This window comes from Myxocyprinus asiaticus, chromosome 39, assembly GCF_019703515.2.
Source record: "Myxocyprinus asiaticus isolate MX2 ecotype Aquarium Trade chromosome 39, UBuf_Myxa_2, whole genome shotgun sequence".
NCBI classification, from domain to species: Eukaryota; Metazoa; Chordata; class Actinopteri; order Cypriniformes; family Catostomidae; genus Myxocyprinus; species Myxocyprinus asiaticus.
The window spans coordinates 14,116,397-14,143,361 of NC_059382.1; the positions used below are offsets into that span (position 1 = coordinate 14,116,397).

A 26,965-nucleotide genomic window follows, 5' to 3' on the forward strand; every position below is an offset into this window, starting at 1 on the left:
ATAAAAAGAGACGGACATGTCGGAGCGAGTAGCCTCATGTGGGAACCTGTATGATGCAAACACCCTTCTGCTTCGATATTGCAACGGTAAGTTTGGCAGCGACTTGACTGAACACACATAATGCGCGCGAGACCGCAAGAGACGCTAGTATTTGTTGTCGTCACACGCGCAGGTGTGATCGATTCGAATATGTATTGTTTCAAATGTTGCACTTTTTAGTCATTATGAGGTCATTCAGAATTGTACATTAACATTCCACTAATGTAATGGAATTGACGTGTCAGAGTGCGTCACTGCCTGCGCGGGTACAACAGAATAAACGGTCTCAGTGCTATTACCGGCGACTATATTTGTTTAAATTGCTAATCATTTTTGAATACATGCAAATTTCACTCCTCCCTTAAAACACATTTTCTTATTATCGCATATCCGCGGTTTGGTTACATTGTCAGATGGTTTCGTCTTTGTGAGGGTACAAAAAAGGAAATTATTCAGATTCACACAGGCTCTTGAATGATGTGAAATATTTCTGTTGACAGAAAATCTATGATCTGACTTCAAGATTATGTGTTTACATTTTCTAGTCTGTGTCAAGCAGGTGCCCTCATCAGCTGTTGATATGATTCCAACCTGTTCCCATTTTCTAAGACCGCACACATATTCAGCTTGTTAAATCACTGGGACTTTGATGATTGAATTAAGCAATAAGAAAGCTTTTAGTGAAAAGAATGCACAGAGTTACTTATGTATTGTGATACATTAATCTAGTGTATAATATAACCCCCTTAGATGGATATGTCTTGGTTACAGTGTTGTATCCCTGGTATACCAATTTCTAATGGACAGTGAGTTTAACAAAGAACTCTATCACAGATACAGTGTCAGGATGATGTAAGCATTAGCAAGCAATAGTCAAGTCTTGTTTATTTATAGGCATAAAACACATTTAAAAACAACTGAAGTTTGAGCTAAAGGGCTGTATATTATAAGCAATTATTTCAAAGCAATTAATAATTTATAAATGATTGAATTTATTAAAAAACAATTGTTTACATGCACGTCCTCACACTGATTATAAGCCGGCAACGTGAATAGTCATGTAAGTCATTAAATGGTTTTACTTTATCGATGCAAGGTCATAAATGGCTTAAGAATAAATCGACTGGTAGATTTTTGCCCATTATCCCGATTTCGTGTAGCATGTAAACACCTTTACCGGTGTTCATGTAATTGTTGAGCGCATACCTTTTCACTGAAAAGTGCACATGCCTTTTCAGCAGAGAATAACTAGATTTTTTATTTTTATTTATGTTAATGTGGTTTTCTTGCTTTGTTGGATTTTTTTTAATAAACAGATTTTTGGGAGTTGTTATTGGTGTGCATGTAAACTGGCTCATTGTTTGGGTTTTCAAGTTGGTCAATTTCTGCGACAGATGGTTGGCTGAACGACAGATGGATGGGTAGACCCTATATGATGAGAATAGGCTGGTGGGTCAGAGAGAGTGTCAGTCCATGTTGTACAGCTCGATTAGTGCACATCAAACAATACATGGTTCATGCTCTCTCATGTGTCTGTGTCTGTCTACTGTTTAGATCCAGGGTTTTCAACCCTTGAAGGACTGTGACGTGAAGGTACTGCAGGAGGTTAGTGGAAAAGGTCTATAAAATATATGCAATTTTCTTTAAAAATTGTCATGACATTGTTTATCTGTTTGAATGAACATCGACTAATGATCTGATGAACATTATATGATGTAAAAAAGATTTTTGTTGTTTTTAATTAAACTTCCCTGTATTTGGGTTCCCGGGTCTGGATGAGAGTGTTCCTAGGTCTGTAAAGGTTGATAAACCCTGGTTAGACTGATTTAATATGTTGGATCTCAGAATCTGAGATTTGAGGTCTGGCTATGATAGAACCATAATCCCTAATGTGAACAGTATTGATTCAGATTATAAGAAAACAAGCATGCACTCCAAGGATTTGATGGTGCAAGAGGTTGCAAATTGTCAAACAGACAGACACACTTTTTGTGTGCTATTGGAGAGGCTGGTCAGTGCACTTCCTGGTAGTGCTTGGCCAATGCATCAGACAGGTCTGGAGTCCAGCCAACCCCTTTTCTCTGCCAACAGCACCACCAGCAGTTTTATACCGCATAGGAGACGGCAGTGAAGAACAGCGTCCTATTACAAACATCACTCTTCTCTTTACTCACAGCACAGAGTGGTAAAGGGTGGGGGGAGGGAGAGGAAGGGAGGTCCAGACATGGGATCAGTCATCCAGCAAGCAAGGGGAAGGTGGGAGAGTGAAGCCTTGGCCGGGAAGGCATTTAGTACCTTTAGGAAACCCCTAGAGAAGTACAGTGGATCAGGCTGTCTGACTGGTTGATTGACAGGCGGACATAGTACTGACTGGAATGGCAGGTAGGAGGGAAATACAAGCAGAGCGGGATCAATGAATATTTCAGCAGGATCGGTCACTGAGCATCCGGTTTCCTCCAGACTTCTTTTGTCTTTAAACATCGTTATACCTTTTTCTTCAATCTCCCATCCTCTCCCCTCCCCTCTCTTACCTTCTACTTTTTCCTCCCATCTTGTTTCACTTTTATTATTGCGGTTGACGTGCTTGCCACCTGCTGATGGTGCCTTACGACTGTGATCTCTGTGTGTTTAGCAGGTGCAGGCGTTAAAAGAGGTTTATTAGATATGCACACTTGGCGTGCAGCCCGTTGCATTGCCCTTGGGAAATATGATATTGTGCAGCTAAATTTGGAAAAATGACAGAATAGATTCTGATTCTGTTTTCTGTAATATATGCATATGTAATATATAGAAGTTTTAGACATTTGTTAACATTTCATTTTGTTTGAAGATGCATTCAATTTCTTAGGCTTCATTTTTTAAAAAAAAATTTTTATCTGGTTTGTACTGTAGATCAGTGGATTTCAACCGGTTTTGTGGAGACCTAACACAAGTTATTTATCGTACTAAAGTAATTAAATATTGATTACCAACCTACAGTAACATGGAACAAACAAAATTTGGCAATTTAATGTCAAAAATTGTGTTTTACTGCTTATATCAAGGAATGGACAGCCAGATGTTGTCATCCGCCTATGTTGGCTAGCTTTGACCAAATGACAGATGAGTTTACCAAAATAACTTTGACTTTGATTGGATGCACTGCCTGTAACTTCAACAACAAAAGATAAAGGGAACCCTTTTTAAAGTACATAAGAATGTTTAATTTGCTACCCCTACTATGTATAATTACTGTAGTTTATTATATGCATTTAGCTAAGTTTCCCCCTGCTGTTCACGACCATATCAGAACAGACTTGCGACCCTTTTTTGAGTCGCTATTCACCAGTTGAAAACCACTGATATAAATTGTTTGATTTATTATTTATATCAGTATGTACAAATTATGTTTTCTTACCAATCATGTAGTCTGTCTTTTTAACCACAGATGTTTTGATTTAATATCACAAATTAAAATGGGCTTTTCACTTTAAGTTGGTGTAGTGGCTTTTTAGACAAAATCCATTGTTTACATTTGAATCTTTCAACCAAAGCAACTTAGAGTGCGTTCATGCCATGCTTTACCAGTTAAGCTACAGCAACACAGCTTCTTTGAAAATAATGCTAAATGCCAATAACGAAATTCCATTCAATTTTAACACTATATTTCATCTGACTGTCTCCCTCCTTTTCTCTCTTTTGCTCAGATGATAACTTATCAGCCGGGAGTGGGATGGAGATGGATGACCGTCTGTCTCACCTGGAGCAGAGGGTGCAGCTGCAAGAGGATGAGATTCAGCTGCTGAAGGCGGCACTGGCGGATGCTCTAAGACGATTGGGCTGCTGTGAGGAGAACACCCAGGCCAGCAGCAAGAAAGGGGGACCCACTAAAGGTCAGAACTCCATCACGCCCTTATGTTTAATACCAATATGGTCTGTAATACCAGGAGAGAGCACCACAAGAAAACACTCAGTCCCAAGCCCTTACTAACGACTATCCTGAGCTCTGACGAATGGCCGCAGACAGTGAAAAACAGGGGGGAAAAATTTATTTCAGCCCTTAAAAAAAAAAAAAAAAAAAAAGTTACTGGCACAACATCTATAATGAAATGTGTTTGGTTTAAAAATTATGATCGCATTGAAAGTATGGCAACGTGCACAACTAGTAATTAGAGCCAAAGTTTTGTAAGGGGACAACCAGTTTTTGTGCTCTGCTTAGAGACAATGTAAATGTTAATGTTGAGCCAAAGCAACCAATTTAGAGGGTAGTGGTCAGAGGGTAATGTTAAATAGATTGCATGTGGGAGGTGAATTTCATTTGCATATGTCATCTCAGTTCTTCTGTTTCTTCCTTTCTGTTTAGTTCGGCAGATATTGCAAGCTCTGCCATCCAAGCCTCTTACCAATGGCTATGTACAGACAAAACGCTTGAGTGGCTATCCTTCCTCTCCCTCCTCTCCTAAGAAGGAGGTGCTGATGTCTATCAAAAGGTGAGAGTTACAGTATATGCAAGATATATAAACATTGTTTACACATTTTGCAAGTGTTGTTTTATTGGAAGGCATGCTGGTATCAGATGTCATAATAGCATTAGAATGTTGAAAAAAAAAAACGTCTCCGGTTACTCTCGTAACCTCTGTTCCCTGAGATGAAGGGAACGAGACATTGCTAAATGCTTTGGGGAAATTTCATTTCCACCACCTAGTTGAAGCCTTTGTATCATAACGGCAATCTTATGATTGGCAATGGTGTTTGAGCCTTGCCCTTTTAGGCGTGCATTTACCCTATATAAACGGGCACTCACACACCATTTCTTCAGAATTTTCTGACTGAGGATGAGAACGCATCAATCATACCTCGAAATTCTGAAGTGGTAGTGCGGCCAAGTTTGCAATGTCTCGTTCCCTTCATCTCAGGGAACCGAGGTTACAAGAGTAACCGGAGACGTTCCCTATTGATTCAGTTCAAGAGACATTGTTGAAAGCTTTGGGGAATGGAGTCCCATCACGGCGTGCTACGTAACGTAATACCCTTAGATGCACCAGAGTATAAAACACTTAGAAGAATATGTATATAAGGTATATAGTGTATATAAGGTCACAGGCCCATCGTGCAGTGGATTAGTATAATATCTCTTAAGTGTGTATGAAAATAAATATCCCCATATGGTGAAAACCAGACAGGGAGTTAATCTTAGTCTGAGGATGTATATGAGTCATATAATACACACAGTATAATTTAACCACTTTGTACCAGAGGTTTTATTATTTTTATTGGAAGTGCTTGTGACTTCTAGTGGGAGTAAATTGGGTAGAGGCCTACACAGGCGACTGTATTAAAATATAACAGGTAGCCCGCCCGTGATAAGGGCTCGGGCTCGGGCTCACCTGCCAGGTGTTGGAATAGTAAGTTCTCTAGACAGAGAGGACTCGTGAAGTGATGGTCTAGGTTATAAAATCTTGCAAACGTGTTTTGTGAAGACCATCCTGCTGCAAAGTATACATTCTGTAGGGATATACCATTTGTCCATGCCCATGAAGAGGCCATGCCTCTAGTTGAATGCACTTTCATGCCAATTGGGCATCTCACACCCTGTGATTCATAAGCGAGGTCAACTGCTTTTGTGCATCCTCCATAACAAACAAAGAGCTGATCTGACAGTCTAAACTGGCGAGTGCGCTCCACATACGTGTGCAATGCCCTTACGGGGCATAATAAATGCACTACCTGCTCCTCATCCGATTTAGACGGTGGAGAAGAGAAAGCTTGCAGGTGCACTATCTGAGCCCTAAAGGGTGTGGAAAGCACCTTAGGCACATAGTCTTTTTTGGGTTTGATGGTGGCTTTTGAAAGCCCAGGACCGAATTCCAGACATGAACTGTCAACCCACAGCGCCTGTATATTGCTAACTCGTTTGACTGAGGCCAGAGCCAACAGCAGTGCCGTCTTTAAAGAGAGCACACGTAACTCAGCAGATTCCAAAGGATTGAACAGCGATGAGATCGTGTCTGCCAATAGAGGAGTCAGCCTCTGGAGAGTGAAATGCAGAGATGGTCACTACATAAACCTTCAGAGTTGACAGAGTAAATCCTGCATCCAACCGCTCTTGAAGGAATGTAAGGATCTCCGTTATGGGGCAATTCAATGGGTCTTTGCTATGTAAAGAGCACCAATCTGTAAACACACACCATTTTAGTACATAGAGGTGTCTCGTAGATGGCACTCTAGCCTGCAAAATGGTGTTTATTACAGACTGAGCCAATTCTGTCTCGTTCATTGTGCTCCATTCAGGGGCCATACGTGTAGGTTCCACAGCTCCGACTGGGGATGCCAAATCATGCCCTGCGCTTGAGAGAGCAGATCCCTCCTCAGTGGTGTTTCCCAATGAGGGCCACCTAATATCTCCATCATTTCCATAAACCATGGTTGGTTGGGCCATTTCAGTTGCCATGAGAGTCACGGCATCGTTATCATTATCAGACCTGCCAGAGACGACCACATCACACTCATTCATAGAGGGCCGGAGGTCAATGTATAGTTTAAAAAAGATTTGGTGTGTGAAACCTATTATGCAGTGTTGATAAACATTTCAAACAGTAGTATGCTACATAGTCACATGACCTCAATATGTTGCATGTTTCAACAAGTGGCATTCAGTTACTCAGTTATAAAAATGGTTATTTGAATTTTTTCATTCTAATTTTGTGCAAAAATGCCTTAACTCTTGACAGTCTGATCAAATAAGGAGTTAAGAAGGAGATTATAGCTTCCCACCGGTTCATTCATCACACTGAAAATAGAAGGTCAATTTGAACACACTGCACTGTGGAATACAGTATTCCACACAGTCAGTTTGCTCTGTTGCATACTGCACATTTTAGCAAATGTTGGTCATCCCATTCAGTGCATAGGCTACTAAACATTTATGCATATTGCATACTGCAGGAAGTATTACAGTAAAATGGTAGTGTGCTTTTCTGAACATTTCGAAGCCTTTGTTTTTGTACTAGCATGCTACAAACGGACTACTACATCAGTATATACTCTGTACTGCATGTCTTCTTTTTAAATAGTATACAGTTCTGTACACAGTATTCAATGAAATGTGCAGAGTATTCAGATAAAAATGCATGCAGAATTTTTTTTTTTATATTTAGCATTATTAGTATGATTGTATGATTTTTTTTTATATATTTAGCATTATTAGTATGATTGTATGATTGCACACCTCTGAACGTCTTAAAAGACCAATACCTTATAGCAGATGAAGTCTTATAAGTGTTGTTCAATATTCAATGCCTAAACCGTGATTGTATTATGTTGTCAGCCATGTCCAAGGTCTGCATTGTTCTGTCTCTTCTTCTCCTATTTCTTCACCAGTTCTGTTCAATCTCATGCTCTTGTCTCTGTGTGTTAGGAAGAGCATGTCCACAGAGCGTCTGTCCACGGTGAAGAAGGATATGGCCGACTCCCGCAGCAGAACCACCTCATCTAGCAGCTCAACCTGCGGAAAGAGAGACAGGTGATCACACAGACAACATAAACTCATTCATCAAGGAGAATGCATCACATTTCTCTTGTACTGTCATTTTTCGAGGAGTATAGTGTCTACTATAGTGTACTAGTCAGATTTAAACAGTTGTGCCTTTTATCGGCTCTCTGTAGTACTTGATTCTGATTGGTCAATCACAGCATCCTGCTGTCAGATATTTTTTAGAATGACTACTAAACTGACGATTTAATTGAAGATTTGATTGACGATTGACCCTGGCAACCCAACTCCTATGCTACCTCCTTCAATTCTACGTGGCCACTTTCTAATTACAAGAAATAATTTCTACTCGAAAGAAAATTTCATGTCCATTTATTTACTTATTTGTCAAGTAGCCTTGTAATAAGTAGAATAAAATACAGTCTGCCTTACTTTATGGACCCTTTTGACAAAAGCTCAGTATAGTCCTCTCACTCTTTCTCATCTAACTGAAGTGCACGAAACTAAATGATTTTTCCAGAAACTGATATGGTGTATTGAAAACAGGAATGCAAATTCTGTTCTTCTCATGCTTTTCCTCAAAACCATGACTCTAGAACAAGATCTTGGGCCAAGACAGACAAAAATAGTCACTGTGTTTAAGCTTCGGTGTCTAATTAGATGATAGCCACAGACCTTTGTTCGGGGAGACACCCAGCAATTATTAGGTTTCCATTATGTGCTTGGGCTCAAAGCAGAAGAGCACAGAGAGTGCTGTCTCACTTGCATGTTGATGACAGATATGTCTATTGTTTTGTTTCTCATTAAAAAAAGACATTACATTTATTTTATGCATGTGATATATTCACCACTAGAGGTGCATTGTTGTGCATTTAGGCAGCTTAGGGAGAATATGATCAAATAGTCAAATAGTATAAATAATTTAGGATGTGTTTACATGGAGTTCCAGGAAAGAAGGTAAACCAGATGTTCAGGGTAGATCTTGTTTCAGACAAGGCAAGTAAAGTGAATTGCACAGGGTCAGCAAATTGTTGACCATTGACTTTTTTTAATCAACATAAAGATTTTAGCTTCAAATTGCTAAGAATGTATAAGGGAAATTGTATCTTAGGTCCTGTTATTTGTCACCATTTCTTTAACATTTTTAATAGTTAAAGTTTATTTTAAATGGTACTGCAGTGTGGAAAATTAATTTAAAATACAAATATTCTACGTAGTCTCTTAATTGCTGAGGTTATAATATCTGCATGCATAATAATAATGAAATAATTTGAAAAATGTTGTTAAAATCATTTTAAATGAAGTTTAGTTTGTCACAGGCCAGGACAATGTCAATTTCCCAGAAGTATTTCATGTACCCAAATACTGAGTAGAGAAAAGTTCAAGCTTGTCGCCATTTGTTAAGCCTTTGTTGGTACTCCAAACCACAACAAAATGAAAACTTAATGTCAATAAAGGGTTAACTGTCAGATCAAACAAGTTCCCCACTGAGCACGTGCAGGGTATTTGTACAATAGATAATCCTTCACGATAACAGTGTTTCATACTGTATATGGCGTGCTGATTGGTTGAGACTGAACATTGCCATGTGCGTGGCAGTTCTGTACAGGCAATTGGTTGGCACGCTCACCACTGAAAAAGTCTTGACCACAGAATGCATCATGTTACTGCATAAAGGACTGGGGGGTGTGGTCACTCAAAAAGGGGCTGTCATGTCTAGTCAGAAAGTGTTCTGTCATTGGCTAGTTAGGTCCATATTTCTGCAGAGCTGAAGTTAACTCAAACAAGGAACTGAGTCTTTTGCCAGACGGTTCTGCAAATTCCAGCTAGCACTTGAACTACATAACAGAAAAACACCATGAAGAGGTCAACAAGGTAAACAGCATTTTTGTTTAGCTCTTTCTTGTCATCAAAAGACAAAGTTTTGATAGCTTTGTAGGTAAGTTTGGTCATGGAGTGGTTGGTTTCATCTTCCTGCAACAAAACAAACAGAAGTAGACAAACACAAATGTTTTCAACAGCATCCCTATGAAAACGCAACCACAGATTTTGTTGATAAGCAACAAACACCTTTCTTTTTTCTTTGTACTTCAAAAGGATAGATTTCAAATGTGAAAACAATATTATTGGTAAATGTTAAACCTTTTAGATCCGGAGTTCACTCTGCTGTTTAATTTTATCTGGTTTTATTATTTGTTTATTCTTATTGCACTGAAGGGTTTGTGCATGAATCATCTTGCAAAAACTTGCATGTTTCCATCTGGCTTTGATTGCTCGTCAGCGTTGTCAAAACAAAACCTAGTTATTGATTCCCCGACTTCTATTGAAGTTGAAGCACGCCACATATAAAACAAAAGTTTTACTAATTGGCTCAGCACATTGCTTATTTGGCATTCTGTGCAGAGTGAACTATTGATTTGTCACTGCTGCTCAGCCGTATGTATTAAACATGGAACCCACCCATGGCCACACACACATACATCTTTCTGAAGGCAAATTAGAGTGCTCTGCTGCAGGAAAGGGAATGGTTTGCGGGACATCATGTCCATTAAATGCAGGCAAATGTTTTTAATGAACTCTGTCAGGGATTTTCTTATTTTAGAGATTTTAATTAATCCATTATACTTTGTGCAGGTCTTGTGTGTTGTTTTTCTGGATAAAATGTATGAATTGTGAAATTGGAGTACCTCGCTAGCACAGTCTATGGTATGGATGGGTGAATGCATAGTCAGCGCATTAGTAGCAAGTATTTGTATGGCTCTCACTTCCTTTGTGGTCATGCACATTAGTGGTACACATACGAACAACATTATATTGAGTGTGGTTGCTACACAACCTAGAGTGCTTGGTGGATTTTTCCAGTAAGTGCTAATAGGAAAATGGCTTTGTTGCCTGGTCATCTAACATTGTATGTGCCATCTATAAACCTAAAATAAGATGTGTAGACCCATTTACAAATAGAAATAGTTTTCTTTATACAGTTAGGCATAATATGTTGCTAAGTGAATGTCAAGTTATTTTCAACCCACACTACTCAGTAAAGGATGAGGCTTGGTTTGGTGTGGCCTGCTTTGGTTTAAGCATTGCTTTAATGAAGGATTTGGATGGTTTCAGCAGTATCGTCGGGAAAGAGCATTGTGGGGCTTTTTCTGTTCAGTGCCACCCACAATCATTCTGTCTCTTCTTTACATACTGTAACAGCCTTTGCTTTGCTCTGCATTGTAGGGAAGGTTAGCTCTTCATACCAAAGACAATATTTGCTATCCAACTCTCCCACTCTCCATTAGTGTACATGAGTTTCACACACATTTACCAGCAGATTCCTTACATCAATACTGGATTGACAGGTCTAATTGATCAGTGGTGTACATTTCGCGGTCTTAAACAAGCTGTCAATCAAACCAATCTTACATCAGCATGTAGTGGAAAGGTGTGTGGTTAGGAAAAGGTGATACAAAATGCACGCACAAACACTTTTTATTTTTCTTCAGTTTGTCTTTATTTCATTAATTTCATTTACATTACATTTTTAGCATGGTGGTGCAAGTGCATGGTTGTTTTTGGAAAATAATTATCCCCAATGCTGGCGTTCCCCCAAATCTGTTGTTTTTGTCCAGCACACGGCACTGAAACTGGCCGTACTGAAGTTGAAAGCAGTTTTGGGTGACCCTCTTCTCCTGTCACTTTAACTCAGTGTTCTCTCCATTGCACAGCAGTATACAGCTCAATGAGTGAGGCCACATGAAAGCAGGGGCGGAAATAATGACAAAGTACAAAAAAAGCAAAGAAAACATGCAAAACTTTACAGTGTTTATTATTATTTTATTTTTTAAGTTATGGGGCCGTTTTTGGCTTAAAAGGCTATTTGATCTGTGAAGTAATGAATGAATAAAAGACTTGTCTCTCTTTTTCTTTCAGCAAAACCAAAGAGTGTACCATTAATGCTGGTAAGTTTTCATACAGTGTATTCTTTTCTGAAGTAATATGATGCAAATTAAAAAATAAGTGTTTTATTGTTCATAGGTACATTAATAAGAGGCCAAGGCAAATTATTAGTGGTCCTTACTAAGACAACATCACTGTTACTATTGCTCATATTAATGATTTGAATAAATCCCTAAATATTAAACTCCTGTCAGAGTTCGGCCACTTATGTTGGTTGAATTTTTGTTGTCTTTGTGGCTGAGCTCTGACACCCCTGTTTAGCGTTTTGTCTAGTCTATGTGAGAATGCATGGCTCGCCCTCTTGGTGTTGTCATGCATTCTCTTGTCTTGTTGGTTATTGGCACGAGTGCATTGCTCTTATGTCATCCTTGCTGCATGCAGTCGTATCAGTTGTTTCATGTTTGTCTCTTGCGACCTTAGGCACGTTTCACGTTGCGCTCGCTCTGCACTGCGCATCCGGGTCGTGATTCTTTGTAATGTTGTGCTGGAGTTCGGCCGCTTCTTTCTTGGAGCCTGTTTATCTGTGGCCAAGCCCTCGCACAAATGTCACGTCTTGTCTGTCGTTTGGCATGAGCGCGTGTTGCCTTTGTCTCTGGCGATATGTGCTTGTGTCATTCGGGTGTTATGTCTGTGAGAGCGCGTGGCTTTGTTTAGTTTCTGTATTGCCACGTGTCTCTCAGTCTTGCGTCACACCCCGCCTCCTTGTCTGCTCATTATTAGTTTATTGGTTTCACCTGTCCCTTGTTTACCTGTTTGATTTCTCTTTCTTTATTAGCTCCTCGTGTGTGCTGTCCTGTGCTGCATTGTCTTCATTCGTTGGTTGGTTTTCTTCCCTGTCTGTTCAGTTCATCGTGTATTTATTTCAGTTGGTTTTGTTGGTGTTCTTTACTCCCTCGAGAGAGTTTATGCTATGTTTGTTTTTTATTTCAAATAAAAGCTCATTGATGCCATCTGCGCTTGGGTCCTTCCTTCAAACACCCCTTTACGTAACAACTTCAGCTCCTGATTCATCTTGCACCATTTGTGGTGTGCTATTACTATTCTGTGCAACTGTACTTACGATTTTGCTTGGGGACCGATAAAATCGGTGAACAAAAAAAACATATACTTTGCATAGTGGCACGAGTTTTGCATAGGCAAGCTAGCACCACTTACATTTTCTTCAGAAACTTAAAAGTCTAGTTTTTAATTCGCCCATTACTGTGTTTCTATTTTGAGAGGAGGAAATTCTTGTTTTATCTGTATGCATGTTGTTTAACTGTGGTTAGTGCAGAGAGACACTGAACCACGTGGTACCCTGTGTGGAATGTGAAAAGACTCATAAATTAGTCTGACCGCATCCAATTATTGTCTACATTACAGATGAAAACCATTTTAGTTTGACATAATGCATCAAACAGAAGCTTAGAGAGGCTAATTTTTTAATGGCAAGTTGGTTTCAATGGCAAGTGAAAATGTATCTCTTTGTAGGGCCACAATGACTTGACAAATCATCCTTTAACAAACCAAATGTCTATTGCTTGCATCTGTTTTTGCCACTCATGTTTCTTTTTTTTTTTTTTAAATCAAGCATCCCTTTTATAACCGGTCACCTGTTTCACAAAAAAAATAAAAATAAATAAATAAAAATAATAATAATAATATAATTTTTTTTTTTTTTTTTTTTTTTTTTTTTTTATTGAAGAAATTAGCAACAGTGTAGTTTTAGTTGATCACAGATGAGGTGAATGCCTTTCTCTCTTGGTGATCACACTTTGCAATGGTGTTCATCACAGATTTAACCATCTGTCACCACTGATACCATAATATGTACCACTTCAAAATGGGCCCCTGGGAAAGCCACTCATGTTTGTCACTCTTGAACAGATGATGGTTATGTGAGGATGTTCTTACGAGGACGTCCAATTACCATGCATATTCCATACCAGCTGAGGGACAGCTACAGCCTTGAACACAAGGTGGCGCTGCCAGAACGTAAGCTGAAGCTTCAATGGGTGTATCCTTGTAATTTCCCTGAAACTTTTTCTGAATGTAACTGTGGAAAAAATTAATTCTGTTCTTTGTTACCAGACAGATCCAAATACATAAATATTTGATCTCATCTTCAAAAGCATTGTTTTTGCTGGATATGTTAGACAGGCTCATAGATGGGAGTCCATTTTACTATAATTCAACCAATACAGAAAATGTTTTATAGGTCATATTTTAAGTAAATTAAATTAATAATATAATGCATCACTGACTATCAATTAACTTTAAGCTAATTTTCTAAATAGATTGAACTGAAACAGAATTAACACCTGGGAAGAGTGGGAAAAGGAAACTGATTGAAGAGCACATACAGTAGGCTATCTTAGGTCATGTACTGCAGTCCTTGGCAAGCTTTACATTTCTTAACACACTTCATTAGGTATGGCTATAGGGGCAGAGACTGCCGTTCCAACCTCTACCTGCTGCCGACGGGAGAGATTGTGTACTTCAATGCTTCTGTGGTGGTGCTCTACAACGTAGAGGAGCAGCAACAACGACATTATATGGGCCATAATGATGATGTCAAGTGGTAAATCTATAAAATATATGTGCTTAGGCTGTGCTGTCTGCATCTGTTATGTACTGTAAATAGGGTATATAATATATACAGTGGCTCCCAAAATTATTTGGATACTAAAAGTAATAGTTCACTCAATTTAAATTCTCTCATCATTTACTCACACTCGTGCCATCCCAGATGAGTATGGATTTCTTTCTTCTGCAGAACACAAACGAACTATTATGCTGAGTTACACCTATTATAACTTCTAAAGACATGGATTTAACCACTGGAGTCGTATGGTTTATTTTTATGCTGCCTTTATGTGCTTTTTGTAGCTTAAAAGTTCTGTCCACCATTCTCTTGCATTAAAAGGACCAACAGAGCTGAAATATTCTTCTAAAAATCTTTTTGTGTTCAGCAGAAGAAAGAAAGTCATACACATCTGGGATGACATGAGGGTGAGTAAACCAAATACAGAAACACTTGAATGGTGATCTTTGATGAAGCCATTATCAAGTGTCCAAATAATTTTTTGTCTTAATTTTAAACAGAATATCTATTGTTTTGCAGGGAGAGAAGTGATAGAAATACATTTTTCAAACTGTTATGACATACAGGGAACACAGTCTTTTATGCAGATTATTCTCAAATGAGGTCATTGTTCATAGGTCCATAAGTGTTATCAATGTGCTTATCATCGAAGTGAGAAAACAAATTGTACATCTGTCCGTCAAGCAACAAAAAGAGCCAAAGTACTCCGGAAGTGTTGTTAGTTTCTCTGCAAATTTGCATTTTTAGGGCCAGATCTGCCTTCGGTTAACAGACTCTTATCTTCAAGATAAGCAAATCTTGCAGTATATTAAAATGAACCTGCAATCAAACCAAATCTCTTTTGCCTTCCGTTTTCTCTTTGTTGTTTGGCTGCTAGGCAATTCTTGTGTTATTAAAGGGGCAGTTCACAAAAATAGATAATTCTGTCATCATTTAATCACCCACATGTCATTCCAAACCTGACTTTCTATTTGTGGAACCTGAAAGGAGAAGTTTAGCAGTATGTCCATGCTGCCCTTTTCTTACAGTGAACATGGATGGGGGACCAGGGGCTGTCAAGTGCCAAAAGGACAAAAACACCATAAAAGCATCATAAAACATGTTCAAACAATCTGTGAGCTATATTCCAAGTCTTCAGAAGACAAACAATAAATTTGTGCTAGGAACAGACAGAAATTAAGTAGTTATTCACTAAAAGTCTTGCTTGACATCTGTGGTCACCATTCACTTTTATTGCATGGAAAAGAGCAGCTTGAACATTCTGCTAAAAGTAACTTATTTTGTGTTGCACGAAAAAAAGGTTATTTTGAACTTCCTATAACAATTCGGATGCTATAACAAGTCATCTACACAGCAAATGAGCAATTTGTTGTAAAACTAGCTAATTCAAATTTGCTGCAAATTAAAATAGCACTGTTGAATATGTAAAAGTATGTATGGAACGTTCTCTATGCGACTTCTGAAATCCCTTTGCTGGTTTGCAAAACAGTCACAGTGTTCTGCTTTTCCTGGGATCAGAGAGATTGGAAATCTTTTCTGACAAGCACTGATCCTGACAAAGTTCTCTTTGCAGTTTGGCCATCCATCCAGACATGGTCACCATAGCAACAGGACAAGTTGCTGGAACATCCAAAGATGGCAAAGTAAGGTTAAAAATATACATTCTGCAGGAGTATATCAATGTGTTGACCTTGTGGCTTTAATAAACACTCAGAGACAAATCCCCTGTGCATTTCCCATTATATCTCAGTCGACATATGTTAGATTATCAATTTGCCATTTGAAGTGCGTTAGATACCTTAATTTGTATCAGAGAAGATCTTAAAGTCCAATTGTGTTTACATAGCTTCATCTTTGTTTTCCCATTAGCCTTTGCAGCCTCACATCCGTGTCTGGGACTCTGTCAGTTTGAACACCCTCCATTTGATCGGGACGGGTGTATTCGACCGCGCTGTCACCTGTGTTGCCTTCTCCAAGTCTGTAAGCGTCTTACCATTTTAAATTCTGGATAAATTGTCTGTGCAGTTTATTGGTGCTAGTATTTGCTCTAAAATATGAGAAAATGCACAAATGGATGTACACAATGAGTATTTGAATACTTTTGAATGACTGAATGAACAATGGTGTTTTAGATAGCTTTAATATCTCTCCCTTCTCAGAATGGTGGTGCTCATTTGTGTGCAGTTGACGATGCAAATGACCACATTTTGTCTGTTTGGGACTGGCAGAAAGAAAAACAACTGGCGGAGGTTAAGGTGAGACTGGGCGCCTGACATGCTTACTACTTTAAACAAAGCAGTATTGCTGGCCTAAACTGTACAATTTCCCAGTATAGTGTGGCTTGTGCTAGATGTCTTTTTATACACTTAATAAAGGTTCTCATGCATCCTGGAAAATCTGGAATTTTGCAATGCAGTTTTCCAGTCATGTAAAATTAGAAAAATAACTAAATGTTCTGGAAAATAATAATTTGTCTTGGAAAATATTTTAGTATAATAAAACGGGTTGACTGTTGCTAGCAAGGTTTTCATTACATGTACAAAAACATGGTAGCGATCGGGACTTGGAATAGGAATCAAATAAACAAACTCGTATAGTTTTGTCTCTGCCGGCAGCTGCACATTGTGAAACAACGTCAACGGTTAAGGGCGCTTACACCCTCATGATTGATTACAGCAGCATCCAATCGTGTGCTTGGCAATCGCGGTCCAACCGAGGCAGATCTTTTGATTGGTTACAGCTACAGCCAATCGCGTGCTTGGCGCGTGCACAGTGAGTGGCACTCGTGAAACTTCTCATTTAAAAACAAACTGAATGACCTGGAACATGTACCGACAGACTGAAAGAGAAGAGCATGTTTTTTGTTCACTTCACCATCGTCATGTGAGTCTACCTTATTCATCACTGAGAGAAAAGGGTGGAAAAGCTATTAATGCGTAAAAATGACTGATGTTTATACACGTTGATGGGCCTCCACATGACTCACGTCAGCGCTGCCGAATATATTGTAGTCTATGAAGTGATGCATCAGCGCAACCTCGGCTCCAACTTCACACCAGTGTTTTTCACACACGTTTTTGCCTCACAGATAATGGCTTTGAGAGTACAAAGCTACAAGAAATATTTTTAAACTGTCCAAATTTATGAAGAGATATTGAATGTCTCATAATTTATTTTAATTATTACCTTATTGTTTCCGGGTATCCAGAGACCCCAATTATTGAACTACAGTAATTACAATTATCAAAAAAATAAATAAAAATGCTAAGACCTAAACATAAACAAGTCCTCTTTTTATTTTCTGTAATCAAAGCAATTGCCATTTTTTTTCTCTTCCAAATACATGTTTTCAATGTTTATTATGCACACTTCCCGCTTTCTTGCATGGCAAGCTTGTAAATTCACCCCTCCGTGGCGCTTTCTGCAGCGCTTGTCATGTGGAGGACAAAGCGTCGCTTAACGTTGCCGTTGAACGGAGCGTTGATACCTCAACTCAGCTTTACAATGACGAAAGGACATTATTGAAAATCAATATTATTATTATTATTAGGCTATTATTGTTGTCTTTTCTGATAAAAGTCATGCTCAGCAGTTTAAATGCTGTAGGAAAATGATACAGTAGATCTGCTTTGTTCTTATAATGCTTAAATATTCTACTGAAGTCAGTAGATTTGTCATGCAGATTTTAATAAAGGAGAAGGTAAAGGCATAATTGATACTCATTAATATTATTAGACTATTATTGATTGTCTTTTTGGATGAAAAGTCATGCTTGGCAGTTCACAAACTGAAGGAAAACTATAGATCTGCTTTGTTCTTATAATGCTTAAATACTATATAAAGTATCTTGGCAGATTTTGGTCATGAACATCTCAAAATCATTCAGTGACTCACTCATAGCACATAAGATGCTCATTTGTCACCATCTAGTGGCATCTCCAGAAGGAGTCACTTAACTAGTCAATTAATTAAACTGAACAAATTTGTGAAAACAGAAGCAAGCCACAAAAAAAGTACCCTTTATTTTTGCAGCTAATTATGCACTATTGTGCAGATAATTTTCTATATTTGAATCATTGAAATGGCTTAAGTTGGTGCTTTTAGCTTATTCTTTAAAAAAATAAAAAAATAAAAATAAAAACAGAAAACATGTTCGTGGACCAGTAATTGCCTCACCCCTCATGAGTTTGCATCCCTGTGAGTTATACACTTTCACAGTCTGACCACTGATTTTCTTTTTTATGATTTCACACTGGGTTGGTAGCGTGGTGATTCGGCCTTATTACCTCAGGATGTAAATTCATTTTCAATAATTCTATGATTGGAGTTAGCTTATACCATGGTTACCACATGTAGTATGCTGAAAACACAGAATCTAGTCATAAAAATAGCATTAGCAATAAAATGCAGAATGTCATGGAATATGACACATTTGGATGAAAATTAATGTTTGAAAGTACAATTAATCAAATTAAAATTGTGATATGTCCTAGTGTGATAATTAAACTAAAAAAGGCTCTGATTTAATTGAATAAATAAATAATCTGCAAGTGATGCACGCTTCAAAATGAATGTGTAGAGCCGGCCGCTCATACACTGAAAACACCTCATCATGATCATCACGTGCATGTGTGTGTGTGTGAGAGATGACAGAGAGCACTCTGAAGTGCACAGCACATACAGACTATGTATTTATTAAATTGAATCACAGCTTTGGAGCAAACTGTTTATCTGGAGGTGTGAAACTACTGTCAAAAACAAACAGAAACGCCAAAATAAATTGATTTAAATGGACGCATGTGTTTTTGCTTAAATATTACACTTGTTGGGCACATAAAATGTCCTGGAAATGTCCTGGAGAATTGTGCCTTGAAAATAGTGGGAACCCTGTTAATGTTTCTTACAACAGGAACCTGAGTATTTGACCTTTCACAGACAAAGTGGTTCAAAACCCTGACAGTCTGTTCGATCTGGAAGATGTAATTTTAACCAGCGTCAGAACTTTTATGAAGGGGCAATATTTGCCCCCTAGAGTTGGTTTTCATGGGCATTTTTTACCTCTATATGGGCATATTTTTTTCTAACCATAAAAAACGCTGTGTCATTTCATGTTAATATTTTTAATCTGTTCAATAAAATACATTTTCAATAAAAATAAAATTAAATCACCATCAACTAATATTTTGTATGATAATATATTTAAACAGACCTAGAATAAAATATATCAGATGATGCAAACAAAACAGATGAATTTATAGACAATTTAGAAATTGACAGTTTAAAATGGGTGCATGTCCCCCCCCCCAAAAAAAGTTTGCTTCATAATCTTCCATTAAAATATACTTGCTCTCTGATAGACCTTCCTTTTCGGCTGATGTCACAAAATTCTCTTATTTCTCAACCACCTGGCTGCATTCTAGTATGCAAAGGCCACTTCTTACCATCCAATCAATTCTGGAATGATAAAATCAAGCCTCGCCCTACATATTTTCCCTGTTTCACCCAGTGAAATGTGTAGCAAATGCTGTTTCATGTTGACTTTAAAGCATTAGCTTTTCTGTAACACATTATAAAACACTAAAACATTCATTGTCAGGGGTTAGAACAATATTGATCAGATGTTTTCCTTGCTCCTTTTAAGATGTTTAACAGATATTTGAACATAAATGGCACGTAATCTGTTTATGCAAAAATCACGCAATTTTTAATAGAGCGCAATGTTTTCCAAATGATGTGCTCTTTCACACATTGCCACTTTGTTTTAGAAATAGGCGGATAATGTAAGATTTCCTTTTACGTTTCTCATTTTGTGTCAAATTTACTTTGCAGTGTTCCAATGATTCTGTGCTTGGTGTTGTCTTCCACCCCATGGAGGCCAACCTGATTGTCACCTGTGGGAAATCTCACCTCAACTTTTGGATGGTGGAAGGGAACATTCTGACAAAGCGCCAGGGACTTTTTGAGGTTAAGATAATTTACTTATAATATTCTCCCTGCAATACAATGTTAGTATTAAGTGATATACAGTATTTGCACTTCTTGGGCTTTATCACAAGCACAATGAATTTCTGTATAAAGTGTTGAAAAATCCAATCTTCCATAAATTATCAAGTTTCTGAATTGTTTTACAACCAATTTACAATTTTAAAGAATAAAGACCACTTTCTGCATGTGAATCATTCTGTGTTTGTTACATGTGATTGCCCACACTTTTTTTTACTCATTTTTTTTTTGTGGTTTCAGAAACATGAAAAACCCAAGTATGTACTATGTGTTGCTTTCGCTGAGAACGGAGATGCAATCACTGGGGATTCAAGTGGAAACATTTATATCTGGGCTAAAGGTCTGGAAATAATTATGCCTTTATACAAGTTTCTATACTGTGATTGACTTATCCAGATGCTAGTTTTGAAAGTCTGAAATTTCTAAGTAATACTTCTATATGCACATTCAACAGTACATTCATATATTTGACTGCTGTTGGTGGAGATACTCCCTCAGTGTTCCTGTGACTTGATGGTGAATCTGATTTGATGATGAACTTTGATTTAAAGGTGGAAACAGGATCAGCCAGGTGGTTTCGGGAGCCCATGAGGGTGGGATCTTCTCTCTATGTTTGCTGAAGGACGGAACGCTGGTATCCGGCGGAGGGAAAGACCGCAAAGTGTTGCTCTGGGATCACGATTACCGTAAAAAGAGTGAGATTGAGGTAGAATTATTGTTTTCTTATTCTTACAAACAATTCTATGAAATTAAAGAATGCCTGACTCTCGTAATTAAATCCAGAGAGCAGAGTGGAATTAGATACTCATCTCAAAGATGACATGAAAGCAATCATTTTTATTGTTTTGAAAGAATATTGTGGACAATTTATCATAGTACTAAAATCCATTTCAGGCATTGCATTTGTCTTATCTATTAGATATAGCAGCATCAGCAACGTTCTCAATGAGTTCACTCAATTTAGAACAATGTGGACAAATCTTGCTGCAGCTGAGATGCACGGATTAGATGCAGAGGTTACATGTTCCTTAAAGTTTTCTCTGCGTAATCAGGTTTCTGAGGCTTTTGGCCCCGTCCGCACTTTAGCAGAGGGAAAACAAGATGAGCTGTTTGTGGGAACAACCCGGAACGCTATTCTACGGGGCTCTTTCTCTGGTTCCCTCACTCCTATTGTTCAGGTATAGATGGAAAGATGATATGACTCCATGATGTCTTTGATGGAGAGTTGCCATTCTAACCCTGGTCTCTATGTATTCTCCCTATGAAAGGGTCACACAGATGAGTTGTGGGGTCTAGACGTGCATCCCAGTACTGAGCAGTTTGTGACATGTGGTCAAGACAAGCAGGTCTATCTTTGGGACACCGGCTCCCATCTGCCTCTGTGGAGCAAGAACATTGAGGTTATTATGAACGGCAGCTCTCTCTTTCCATTTGGAATCTTTTTACAAATATTACCTGTTGTGCAGATTTTATTTTTTGTGCTATATTATATACCGTACTTGGGAACGGAAAAGTGTCTACTGTGTTTACATTGACTTTAGGGAGCAAATGATATTTTAGCCTGGAATTTGTGTTGTGTCTTTACATTTAAATGTTAATTTGATCATTTTTGTTTTGCCGGGGTGGCTCCAGGACCCTGGTCGTTCTGTCGGCTTTCATCCCAGTGGCACTGTGCTTGCTGTGGGCACCATGACAGGAAGGTAAGGTTGCTCTTGGGAACTTCACAATAAGGTTGTACCTGTCACATCAAGAACTGACAGCTGATTTTAACCAAAAACAATTTAAACCTAAAGATTGACTTGGATTTGCTGACCCATATAGTCTTATTCGATGTATGCTGAAACTTGGTGGCATGGTTGCAGCAAAAACAAAAGGTTTTGGTTATAATGCCATTATGCCTTGTTTGTGGTCAGTAATCATTAATTCATGCGAGGAAGCATATTTTACTATACTGTCCTTGTTTTAAAAACACTAGACAACATTTCTATTCTGAAAATTCTTTATTGGATGTGTTTAAAAAGGTTTCACCAGGATTGTTTTTTTAATTATTATAATTTATTTATTTAAAATGTCATATTGAAAGATCTTGTATAGTTTTTGTTGTAATGCTGTAAGAAATGTTTTTGTTTATTGTTTGTCTTATCTTAAACTACTTTGATCTTGCCATTAAAAAATCCATTGATTAAAATGAAAAGATTTAAATAATTATTTTGCTATAAATTAAGATTAAAAGAATAATAAATAATTTTATTCTGGGAGCAAGGGCATCCAATAAAAGAGGGGCTAGTGAGATATTGTGAGAGTAGTATTCGACTGGTCATATGATCAGCTAATAAAACCGTTTTTATTAGGCTTCTAATATGACTGAAGTCATCTTTTTATGTGAGCCTTTGTCATTTTTATCATATATAAAAATTACTTGTTTCTTTATTATAAAGCTTTTTTAACAAGGAAATCAAATACTGAGTACACCTTTTTAAATCAACACATTTTTTTAAAAAGCAATGTTTTAAAATTAGAATGTTCTCTTCTCAACTGTTGATTTAAAATATAAATATATGTAGTTTTTATTTATTTCATGACTGCTTAAAATGTACCAAAACTGTTATTTATTTTAGGTGGTTGGTGCTGGACACTGACACGCATGATCTAGTCTCTATGCATACAGATGGCAATGAAATCATCTCAGTTGTTAAATATTCTCCAGGTGTGTTATGTCTTTTTTTGTGCTTTTAGCCTTTAGTCATGGCTTATTCTTCATTCACTGTCTGACTGTTCCTTGTCTTTTGTTTTTAAACCTATTTCACCCAGGTGAAATGTATATGAAACTTGTGTCCAGGAATCACTGCTCACATCCTCTCTCGCTCTCGCTTTCGTTCTCTCTCTCTGTCTCTCATAGATGGGGCGTACCTGGCTGTTGGTTCCCATGACAACTTTGTTTACATCTATTCTGTTACTGAGAACGGCAGGAAATACAGCCGCATTGGCAAATGCACTGTGAGTGCTATAAGGAAGCAAACAAATTCATCATCCCTTCAAAAATGTTGCTTCAATTCCAAAGCAGATTCACAGCTATAGAGGTCAGTTGCATGGTACTCTTTTTGTAGCATTCAGTTAATTTTATTTTCCTTGCATTTGTAGGGACACTCCAGTTTTGTCACTCACCTCGACTGGTCCACCGACAGCCAGTTTATTGTAACCAACTCAGGCGACTATGAGATCTTATTCTGTAAGTTGTTTTCTTATCTTACACTTGTGGCAGTGAATGGAGCTCATATTTCATTGTCTTACCAGCCTGTGTCTTGCCTCCTGTAAAAAGGGGAAGCGTCCAATGGGAAGCATATAACAAATGCAGAGTCGGTGCGTAACCTAGAGTGGGCCACCTCCACCTGTGTGCTGGGTTTCAGTGTTTTTGGTGAGTCACGCCTTGCACATAAAATATCAAACTCAACCCTTCAAACCATTTCATAAGCATCCATCTAATTATTTATTCTGGAAACTGCTGTGAAATGTTGAAGTGATGTCGTCTGTATGTTATCAAAGCATGCTTCTTATTTCTTTCTTTACTTGTAACTGTTTTGTTTTATTGCTTTGCTTTTGTGTTGTCCTATTGTTTTGCTTTTTTTTTTTCATGTTTTTGTTTTGCTTTTGTTTCATGTGTTTGTTTTGCTTTATTTTTGTTTCACGTTTTTGCTTTGCATTCATGATTTTCATTTTTGTTTTGTTTTGTTGTTCTAGGCATCTGGCCAGATGGTGCTGATGGTACAGACATTAATGCTGTTTGCAGGTCACATGACAACAACCTCCTTGCCTCAGCTGATGATTTTGGCAAAGTGCACTTGTTCTCTAACCCCTGTTCCCAGCCAAGGGTGAGATTCTTAAATACATTTGTATCCTAGGCTAGCTCTTGTCATATTGGCCATGTTTTTCCCTATTAGATCATACAACATTTTAATTTATCAGTACTCTTTTTATCCTCAGGCCCCCAGTCATTCCTATGGTGGGCATAGCAGCCATGTGACCAACGTTGCCTTTCTCCATGATGACAGTCATCTAATCTCTACTGGTGGGAAGGACACCAGTGTTCTTCAATGGGTGCTCGCTTAGTCATATCTGAGCTATCCAGGTGCAACTACATTGTAGACTCCTGCCCACTAGAGGGCAGCACTGCTGTGCCTAATTCCCTATATTACTTTCCTGTTTGCCTGTACTGTATACTATGGTGTTTTTTTTTTTCATGAACTGCTGGCATAGGGCCAGTTTTGTCTCTTGTCAAGCTGTAATTACCATGGTTTGAGGGGTGGAAGCTGAGCTTCAATGAGTGCTAATGGGCAACCTCTTATCTAAAGTGAAATGTGCATTTCACTGAAGCACCACTAGAAGGAAACCTGGTGCAGGAAAATAAGCATGTTCTTAGCTGTTGACACTATTTAAGACTAGTTAAAGAGTTTTAGCTGCTATTTGTGTTGCCAGATCCTATAGAAATAATTGACGCTGCCACTTAGTGGAAGTTGTATTTTAATATTGGAAGAATGTAATGTTGTGGCACTTAGTTTTGACGCATATCTAGGGTGAACTTAAGCTGTGCTTTGCCTTTTATTTGTTATTAAAATTTCTCATATAGCTATGTGTTTGTTCCCAAAAATATGTCATTGAAATCTAGTAACACATTTCGAGAAGCTGATTTACAACTGACCATAAAGTTTAACAACTTTGCATGACATACTAGGACACAGTACACTGAAATTGACACTTTTTACTGTTGAAAGCACTGGATAAAATGCAAATAATAAAGGACGAGTATATTCATGGTCAGCCTATATGGAATTCCCAATGGCCAATACCGAAATATATGAAAACAAGTTTATATTAATTTTTAACAAACAGACAAATCTGCCCGAGCTTCAGCAAGGCTGGAATCTGGCAGATACATCTTTGTGAAGGATGCATGATTCTAGCCACATACAAGGTTATCCTGGAAGAGAACTTGCTTCCTTCTGCTCTGACAATGTTCCCCAACTCTGAGGATTCTTTTTTCCAGCAGGACAATGCTCCATGCCACACAACCAGGTCAATCAAGGTGTGGATGGAGGACCACCGGATCAAGACCCTGTCATGGCCAGCCCAATCTCCAGACCTGAAACCCATTAAAAAAAAAAAATCTGGAATGTGATCAAGAGGAAGATGGTTGGACACAAGCCATCAAACAAAGCCGCGCTGCTTGAATTTTTGCACCAGGAGTGGCATAAAGTCACCCAACAGCAATGTGAAAGACTGGTAGAGAGCATGCCAAGACGCATGAAAGCTGTGATTGAAAATCAGGGTTATTCCACCAAATATTGATTTCTGAACTCTTCCTAAATTAAAACATAAGTATTGTGTTGTTTAAAAATGAATATGAACTTGTTTTCTTTGCATAATTCGAGGTCTGAAAACACTGCATCTTTTTTATTTATACAAATAAATGTTCTAAATGACAATATTTTTATTTGAAATTTAGAGAAATGTTGTCAGTACTTTATAGAATAAAAAAATTTTTTTTTTCATTTTACTCAAACACATACCTATCAATAGTAAATCCAGAGAAGCTGATCATTTTGCAGTGGTCTCTTAATTTTTTTCCAGAGCTCTGTGTGTGTGTGTGTGTGTGTGTGTGTGTGTGTGTGTGTGTGTGTGGATAGATAGATAGATAGACACACACAGTTGCTTAATGCCATAACCATTATATTATGTTTGCGATGACCTATTAACTAAATTACTGGAGTACAGCTCTGTTGCTTGTTTCTTTAGCCATAGCCTTGCACATGTAACTCCTAGTAGAAGCTTATTTAGGAGTATTTACAGCCAACTTTTGTATGGAGACAGACAGAAAGGTCATAAGGTAAAACCTTACAACATAAACAACCACCTACGCCATCTACAACTTCAAGATGTTGACATTCTGAGCATTACCTCTGCATTGTGCATACAGTATCAGTCCTGGTTCTGGCTGTTAATTAGTAACCGATATTTCAGAATAGTTCTTTGGAATTAAAGCATTCATTCATAGTACTTTTTCTCAATGCCCTTTCATAATTTTATTCAATATGTAGGTACAGGTACATGCTGTCTTGTTATTGCTTGTGAGACATGAATTGCTTTCTTCAGCGGCAAAAGATGAAATTGCAGAACATCTGCCCTTCCATTCCTTCCTTCTTTCTCTACAATCATAAGTTTCCATGGAATAGAACGGGAGAAGAGCCATCAATATTCTTTACACCCATCCACCCTTTTCAATGTTGTTACAGCTGAGCACAGCACTATGGCAGAGCTCTGGTATCAGCTTACACAGAGAAAACACCTCTGTCCTTTAATTTCTAAATTTACCTGATGTTTAATAATTAATTGGGCATTGCAGCAATCTGATTCACTGATGTCTTTTGCACAAAAAGCTGAAATACCTTCATCTTGACATACAGCACACATTAAAGTTTCCTGGAGAGAAAATATACATGACATTAATAGCAAAATATATATATATATAAAATAAAAAATCACTTCCTTCAAAGAGGAAGTGCAAATCTTGGGTAACTGGTTGCACAGCAACGGCACAGTAGATACTGGCTGTGTGGGAGCACTAATCTACAGCTCTGTATACAGAATGGAGGGGGGAAATAATATCTGCTTCTTAGCAAAATGAAAAGCTCTTTCCCCTCTTTTTAGACAAACACTTCTTTAGAAGAATTAACCGGAAAGAGCCTTTCTCTACAGTAGTGTTGAGCACCCGCAACAAGTGTTTTTTGCTTAAGATTAAAGCCAATATAAGATACAAATGGACTTGCTTTTATATCATAAAAAAGAGGAGGCATCTTTCCAAATAAATGTATTGTTTTATACAATGACTTTAGATAATTTTATATAGAAAGAAATTATGTATATTTTTC

At 37.9% G+C, this 26,965-nt stretch overlaps 1 protein-coding gene across 2 annotated transcripts; it reads left to right on the forward strand.

Annotated features, from left to right (window-relative positions):
• LOC127430152 (echinoderm microtubule-associated protein-like 2) lies at positions 1-26,093 on the forward strand. Of its 2 annotated transcripts, XM_051679686.1 has the most exons (22): positions 1-86; positions 3,726-3,911; positions 4,382-4,508; positions 7,436-7,540; positions 11,429-11,457; positions 13,322-13,451; positions 13,866-14,015; positions 15,613-15,682; positions 15,909-16,019; positions 16,199-16,294; positions 19,869-20,003; positions 20,283-20,382; positions 20,594-20,748; positions 21,095-21,220; positions 21,311-21,442; positions 21,675-21,742; positions 22,661-22,749; positions 22,942-23,039; positions 23,184-23,271; positions 23,362-23,457; positions 23,781-23,911; positions 24,024-26,093. In XM_051679686.1, the coding sequence occupies exons 1-22, from the start codon at positions 17-19 to the stop codon at positions 24,147-24,149; spliced, it is 2,418 nt and encodes an 805-aa protein (XP_051535646.1). In that variant the 5' UTR covers positions 1-16; the 3' UTR covers positions 24,150-26,093. The 2 variants fall into 2 exon arrangements, with proteins under 2 accessions (XP_051535646.1, XP_051535645.1); XM_051679685.1 differs by lacking the exons at positions 1-86; positions 3,726-3,911; positions 4,382-4,508; positions 7,436-7,540 and adding an exon at positions 9,266-9,385.
• The last annotated feature ends 872 nt before the right edge of the window (positions 26,094-26,965 follow it).

Bases quoted from the DNA above. Each gene is read 5' to 3' on its own strand.
- LOC127430152 (XM_051679686.1), top strand. From the start codon at position 17: ATGTCGGAGCGAGTAGCCTCATGTGGGAACCTGTATGATGCAAACACC. The intron at 16,020-16,198 runs GTAAGCGTCTTA...CTCCCTTCTCAG, and splicing joins GTGTTGCCTTCTCCAAGTCT to AATGGTGGTGCTCATTTGTG. The intron at 20,383-20,593 runs GTCTGGAAATAA...TTTGATTTAAAG, and splicing joins CATTTATATCTGGGCTAAAG to GTGGAAACAGGATCAGCCAG.